The sequence below is a fragment of the Chiloscyllium punctatum genome, chromosome 13 (genome assembly GCF_047496795.1).
Source record: "Chiloscyllium punctatum isolate Juve2018m chromosome 13, sChiPun1.3, whole genome shotgun sequence".
Lineage (NCBI taxonomy): Eukaryota > Metazoa > Chordata > Chondrichthyes > Orectolobiformes > Hemiscylliidae > Chiloscyllium > Chiloscyllium punctatum.
In genome coordinates, this window is record NC_092751.1 from 79,195,094 (window position 1) to 79,202,834 (window position 7,741).

Here is a 7,741-nt window from a genome sequence, read left to right on the forward strand (position 1 = left end):
TTTTCATGTGTGATGCCCCTCGGCAAAATCATCTGAACGGGTGTAGGTTTAAGATGAGTCATAGAGATGTACAGCATGGAAACAGACCCTTCAGTCCAACCCGTCCATGCCGACCAGATATCCCAACCCAATCTGGTCCCACCTGCCAGCACCTGGCCCATATCCCTCCAAACTCTTCCTATTCATATACCCATCCAAATGCCTCTTAAATATTACAATTGTACCAGCCTCCACCACTTCCACATTCCATACACATATCACCCTCTGTGTGTAAATGTTGCCCCGTAGGTCTCTTTTATATCTTCCCCCTCTCACCCTAAACCTATGCCCTCTAGTTCTGGACTCCGTGACCCTATGGAAAAGACTTTGCCTATTTACCCTATCCATGCCCCCCATAATTTTGTAAACCTCTATAAGGTCACCCCTCAGCCCCGATGCTGCAGGGAAAACAGCCCCAACCGGTTCAGCCTCTCCCTAGAGCTCAAATCCTCCAACCCTGACAACATCCTTGTAAATGAGAGGGTAAAGATAGAAAAGGGACCTAATGGGCGAGTGTATGAGGATGTGGTGGAGGCTGGTACAATTGCAACATTTAACAGGCATCTGGATGGGTATATGAATAGGAAGGATTCAGAGGGATATGGGCCAAGTGCTGGTAAATAGGACTAGATTAATTTAGGATATCTGGTCAGCATGGATGAGTGGGACCGAAGGGTCTGTTTCTGTGTGGTACAACTCTATGACTCTATGAAAGCTATGAAACTAATAACTTTTAGCCAGAGGTATGGATTTCCCAGCAACGAGTCGCACAACAAGATTTCATTTTTGTAAGATTTTTACTGTAACAAACTAAAACTTACATCTATTAAACAACATCTATTAAGCAACCAATACATTTAATCTCTTATTCCTTAGAAGCTTGTTGACACATCTGGAAACCCCACTTTGCATTTACCCTGAACATGAAGTTTAAAGTCTGACTTTTCTCCTAACTCTCTCAGTCTCTCAGTTTCACCAGGGTGAAGAGTTCAATGATTTATTTCTGTTTTTCAGAGATACCAGTTGACAGTCTTGCCTCAATGCCCTTCCTCAAGTTGTTGAATATGAAATCCAACCCTTTGAGCAGTGATAGCCAGAGAACTCAGCAGAGTGTGTTGACGTTTGAATTACTCACAAGAGATGAATAAATAGTTGTGGAATAGAGAATGAAGCTTGTTTGGAGTGAACAATACCACTGGCTCAAGGATTTGGTCCCTGGAAAATGGGATAGTGACTGGCAAAATATGGCATTTTACCAGAAAATATAGCTGTGCCAATCCGGAAATCTGCCTTCAATGATTGATTGATTTGTTTGAACTATCCAATGTAAATTGAGTGGTGGTTGCACTTAAGTCTTCTGGAGCCTTTATTTATTTATTTGTGACAGCTTTGGTTTTTTAGATAAAGCAATTAAAATTCTGCTTTCGCAGTTCTTTCAGTTTTTATTTAAAATTTCTGCTCTATTCTGAATTTACAAGAATTTGATCAGAAACTTTTTGACCTTTTGAACTAACTCTCGTGAAAAGAATCTACAGACAAAAATAGAAATTGCTGGAAAACCTCAGCAGGTCTGGCAGCATCTGTGGAGAGAAATCAGAGTTAAAGTTTTGGTTTCCTGACCCTTCCTCACTTCTCACCTGACCATAACATTAACTCTGATCTCTCTGCACAGATGCTACTAGACCTACTGAGCTTTCCCAGTAATTTCTGTTTTTGTCTATGATTAACAGCGTCCGCAGTTCTTTTGGTTTCTATTTTCTCCACAGCCAGCTGTTACCCTGAAAAGCTTCGCTAATTAAACATCTTTTCTATTCAAATATGAATAACAAATATCACCCTGTCAGCTTTTCCTTTAAGCTGCTGATGTAAAATTATTATTGTATGATGGGTAATGGTTATGGTTTTACAGTCAAATTATATTTTAAAAAAAATACTGTGATGATTACATTAAAAAGCTGATGTGTTAGATTGTTGTGGGTCTGTATAATTATGTTCGGGGATTCACTAGCACTAGTCAGTTCTGATACAATAGTGTATCTGACACAGCACAATGTTAATCCCATGGCCAAACTACACTGTAATTGGTCAGTTATGAGTGTTGCTGAAAAAGGAAACACTGTCATTTTTTTTCTCTCTTGTTTGGTTACAAAAACTTTGGGTTACTGTTCTTGGGTATATTCTGCATGGCCATGTCTCAACCAATCAGAATCCACTTGTCGACCAATTAGCATTCTATTTTTTATGGACTATAAATTATTATTCCCCTTGAGACTTGGTTTCTTGAATCTGTCCTGATTTCTGAAAAACAAAAAAAAAGCTTTCACAGTATCTCTCTTTCTCTGCAATACTCAAGTTCTGGATGAGCAAGGGACCAACTGAGAATTGTATGGTGAGACATCTGTACAACACACTCAAAACAGAAGACCTTTCTATTGAAATATGAATAACAAGTATATCACCCTGTCAGCTTCCCCTTGAAGCTGCTGATGTAAAATTGTTATTATATGATGGGCAATAGTCAAGGTTTTAGAGTCAAATTATTTTTTAAAACACCACCGTAGCAATTACGTTAAGGAGCTGATGTATTAGTAGCTGCTGCAGAAAAATGCCGAGGGCCCAGAGCGGGTACAGAAGAAGCTTACTGGGATGGAGATGCAATCATGTGGAGAGGTTGAAGATGCTGGGATTACATTGAACATTGAACTGTACTGCACAGGAACGAGCCCTTCAGCCTATGATGTTGTGCTGAACATGATGTCAAGTTAAAATAATCCCTTCTGCCTGCCCTGTCCATGTCCCTCGGTTCCTTGTATATTCGTATGCTTATTTAAACGCTCCTATCATATCTGCCTCCATCACCATCCCTGGCAGTGTGTTCAGACTCCTATCACTTTATTAAAAACTTGCCACTCACATCTTTGAAGTTTTTCCCTTACCTTAAATGCATTAGACACTTCAACTCTGAGAAAAAAATTTTGACCATCAACCCTAACTATGCATCTTATAATTTTATAGAATTTTATAAAGTCTCCCCATAGCCTCTGACACTCCAAAGAACCTGGGTTGTTTCTAGCCTCTCCTTATAGCTCATAGCCTCTAATCCTGGCAGCTTCCTGGTAAACCTTTTCTGCACCCTCTTCAAAGCTTCCACATCTTTCCTCTAATGTGGTAGCCGGAATTGAATGCAATGCTCTTAAGTGTGGCCTAACCAAAGTCTTATAAAACTGCAATATCCTGACTTCTGTATGCAATTCCCCAACCAAAATGGCAAACATCTTTACCACCCTACCTACTTGCATAGCCGCTTTCAGGGAGCTATGAACTTAAACCCAAAGACCCCAACATCCCAAGTATTGTCCTCCTTGAAATAAAGGAGGTTAAAGAGGAGGATATTGTTGAACAAATAGGAAGAAATTGTTTCTACTGGTAAGTAAACCAAAGGTTACAGGTTTAAATTAAACGTAACGAAAGTTAGAGCAGAAATTAGAAGAAAAGCTCATCATGCAGATAATTTAAGATTTGGAGCAGATTACCTATTTTCCTCCCCTAACGAGACTGTGGGTCCATCTACAGATCATAGACTGCAGTGATTTAAGAAGGTAACTCATCACCACCTTCTCAGGCGCAACTAGGGATGGGCAATAAAGTACTGACCAACCATTGAAGGCCACATCCCATGAATGGATAAAAATAATTCCGCCAAAAATTTCAAAAGGACATGTATATGTGAAGGTTATTTTGTATACTTAATTTGGCAAGGAGCAAACTGTAGAACTCTTTGAAAGAACTCAAAGTTCAAAGCCAAGATGCATACGTATGAATGAATTAACATAGAAATGTATGAGCTAGTAGCAGTGTTTAGATTAGATTACTTACAGTGTGGAAACAGGCCCTTCGGCCCAACAAGTCCACACTGCCCCGCCGAAGCGCAACCCACCCATACCCCTACATTTACCCCTTACCTAACACTACGGGCAATTTAGCATGGCCAGTTCACCTGACCTGCACATCTTTGGACTGTGGGAGGAAACCGGAGCACCCGGAGGAAACCCACGCAGACACGGGGAGAACATGCAAACTCCACACAGTTAGTCACCCGAGGCGGGAATTGAACCCGGGTCTCTGGCGCTGTGAGGCAGCAGTGCTAACCACTGTGCCACCGTGCAACCCAAACATGTTGTGTTTGATCATTTGATAATACCATGCCTATTTTGTTGTAACCTCAAATTCACATTTCTGCTTACACGTGATGAGCTTGCTTACCAAGAATCTATCCACCTCTGTCGATAAAATATTCAAGATTCAACTTCCACTGTCTAAGAAAGAGAGTTCCGAAGACTCACCACTCTCCGAAAAATAAATGGCATTCTCTCTGTCTGAAATGGGCCACCCTATATTTTGAAACAGTGCCTCTCGTTCTAGTTTCTCCCTCGAAGAGATACGTCCTTTCCACATCCACGTGTCAAGACTCCTCAGGATCGTAAATGTTTTAGTCAAGTCACTTCTGACTCATCTGAACTCCGGCAGATGTACACTTTACCCTGTCCAAGCTTTCCTCATATGTCAATCTGCCCATTTCAGTTATTGCTTTATGTTGTCATTATACTGAGGCCAACCAGTGAGATTTCATAGAATATGAGTTCCCTGACTGGGGCTGTTAATCATTCCATTCGGGGAGTCCTGGCTGACATCTAAAAGGGAGAGTGCGGAGATGCAGACATTCTGGTAACTGACTCTGAAATAGTACTAAAGTCAAGGTCTGTTCATGTGTAAGTAAAAGGTGGCTTAGTGATGGATACTGGCCTCTGTGGAGTTATTTCACTCTATTTCACTCTTAAATCTTCTCCGAACTGTTTCCAATGCATTTACATCCTTTCTTAAACACAGTGTTCCAGCTGTGGTCTCACCAATGAGCTGAAGCAATCATTACACAATAAGGTTCAATATTAAGTTAGAAAAGGAAAAAAATAATCAATAATTAAAAACACAGACTAGAAAAGGGCAGATTTTAAAGATCTAGAAGTTGAACTGCATCACATTGACTGGAAAAGCATTTTGATGGATAAAACAGGGAATCAAAATGGGAGAATTTCAAAAGAGAGATGAACAGGGTGCAACTTAGACACCCACGAGAAATAAATGCAGGACATCCAAAGCTAGAGTAACCTGTATGACTAAGGCACGGTGGCTCAGTAGTTAGTACTGCTGCCTCACAGCACCAGGGACCCAAGTTCGATTGTCTGTGTGCAATTTACATATCCTTCCCTATGTCTGCGTGGGTTTCCTCCGGGTGCTCCAGTTTCCTCCTATAGTCCGAAGATGTGCAGGTTAGGTGAAGTGGTCAGGGGAAATTGCTCATAGTGTCCAGGGAGTGTGTAGTCTAGGTGCATTAGTCAGGGGAAAAGCAGAGTAATAGCACAGGGGAATGGGCCTAGGTGGACTTGTTGGACCAAATGGCCTGTTTCCGCACTGGATAGATTTTATGAAAATAAGGAAGAAAGCAAATCATGCATTTCAGAATAATAATAATAGCAATTGAAATCAGGAAGAATAAGGCCGGAATAAGGAGGGCTAAGAGGAAGCATGAGGAAAGGATGGTTGGTTGTGCTGAAACAAACAGAAAAATATTCTTCAAGCATATTAATACTATTGGTGAAGGATAGAATGGGGCCCATAAGGAGCAAGTAAAGTAAGATGCTTGATGAAGCAAAGGATATGGCAGAGATACGAAATGAATATTTTGCTTCTGTCTTTACCGACTTAAAAGAAGGCCTAGTTGAAAATCTGGGTGTTGGAACAACTGATCAGTTTAGTAATAGATAAAGAAGAGTTGCTAAAAAGGCTGGCAGCCCTCCAGGTAGAGAAGTCACCAGGCCCAGATGGGAAGTGTCCTAGATTGCCGAGAGAGTGAAGGTGACACCATTGTTTTGGAAAGAGACAAAGGGTAACCCAGAAAACGACAGACCTATCAGCTAGACTTCAATAGTGGGAAAACTCAAGGATATCATGATATAGGATAAGGTATACTGAGAGAAAACTAAGTTCAAACTTGAGAGTTAACATGGCTTTGTCAAGGGCAGGACAAGTCTGACAAATTTAATTGAGTTCTTTGACAAGGTGACAGACTCAGTGGATGAGGGGAATGCTGTGGATGTTGTATGTTTGGACTTTCAGAAAGTATTTGATACAGTGCCCATAGCAAGTTGGTTAGTAAACTGCTATTCCCAGGTATTGGTGTTGGGACCTTGCTTTTTCTGATTTATAGAATTGATTTGGAGATGGGTGTTGAGGACAAAGATCTCTAAATATCCCTAGCTAAGCTAAGGAGGATTGTGAATTGTGAGGATGATGCTGAGTGACTTCAGAGGGATAATGACAAATTGGTCAAATAGCAGACACCTGGCAGATGAATTTCAATGCAGAGGAAAGTGAGGTAACTGTATTTTGATAGAAGAAACAGAGAGGCAATGCAGGCTCAAAAGTACAACATTGAGGGGGACACAGGAGTAGGGGGATCTCGGGATACACGTGCATGATTGTCTGAAGGTGGCCAACAGTTCTGAAGAAGGCTTGTAGGATCCTTGGGTTTATAAATAGAGGCATAGAGTATAAAAGTCACATTCTCAAGATACATGAGGTTTTATAAAAAAAAGTGACATCTCAGCTCAGACAATGCATTAAAGTATGAGGTTAAAGTTTGTCTATATCCCAATCTTGAGTCAGATTTCCCCAAAGTAGGAATTTATAAAATGTTGTATGGATTGACGACCTGCAGGTTGTGTGCTTTTTGATCAAAAATAGAACGTATCTGCAATCACAGTTCTGCAAATTCACCCCATAGACTTATATGTGTGTGTGCGTGTGAGTGAGAGAGAGTGTGTGTGTGTATGTGCATGTGAGTGTGTGCCCGTGAAAGAGTGTGAGATTGCCTGACAGTGCATGACTGTGACTGAGTATAAGCCTGTGAGAGGGTGCGTGCGTGAGTGAGAGTATGGAGGATGTATGTGTATGTATGTGTCTGAGAGAGAGCATGTGTGTGAGAGAGGGTCTGCGTATGTAAGAGAATGTGTGTGTGTGTGTGTGTGTGTGTGTAGTGGGGTCACCTATAGTGTGACATGAACCCAAGGTCCTGGTTGAGGCCATCCTCATGGGTACTGAACTTGGCTATCAGCCTCTGCTTGGCCAATCTGTGTCATTGCGTGTCCCGAAGTCCGCCTTGGAGGATGGTCACCCAAAGATCCAAGGCCAACTGCCCCTGACCACTGAAATGTGTCCCTGTCTGGGAGGGAACACCTCTGCCTGGTGATTGTTGCGCGGTGTCCATTCATCCACTATTGTAGCGTCTGTTTGGTCTCGCCAATGTACCATGTCTCAGGACATCCTTACCTGTGATGTATAAGACAACATTGACTGTGTAAATGGTGGTATCCATATGACACATCTTGCAGTGGTTGCCAGGACAGGGTTGTACGGTGCTGTGGTTGATGTGACCTGAAGGCTGGGCAGTTTGCTGCAAACAATGATCAGTTTAAGGTTTGGTGCTTGTTCAAAGGTGAGATGTGGAGGTGCAGAGAAGGTCTTGGCGAGGTGCTCACTGTCGTTGATAACGTGCTGCAGGCTGCAAAGAACCTGGCGTAGTTTCTTCATTACCAGAAAGTACTGGACAACAAAGGGTACCCTATTGGTTGCATCCCGTGCCTGT

The 7,741-nt window shown here is 41.8% G+C and overlaps 1 protein-coding gene across 4 annotated transcripts in view; it reads left to right on the forward strand.

Annotated features, from left to right (window-relative positions):
* LOC140484558 (leucine-rich repeat-containing protein 20-like) overlaps nt 1–2,007 on the forward strand; it is a 64,834-nt gene extending 62,827 nt beyond the window's left edge. For all 4 annotated transcript variants that reach the window (XM_072582933.1, XM_072582934.1, XM_072582932.1 and 1 more), the window contains one exon: nt 1,054–2,007. In XM_072582933.1, the coding sequence (XP_072439034.1) occupies nt 1,054–1,187 (134 nt within the window). In that variant the 3' untranslated portion in view covers nt 1,188–2,007. The remainder of the gene's footprint in view (nt 1–1,053) is intronic.
* Nucleotides 2,008–7,741: the final 5,734 nt, after the last annotated feature.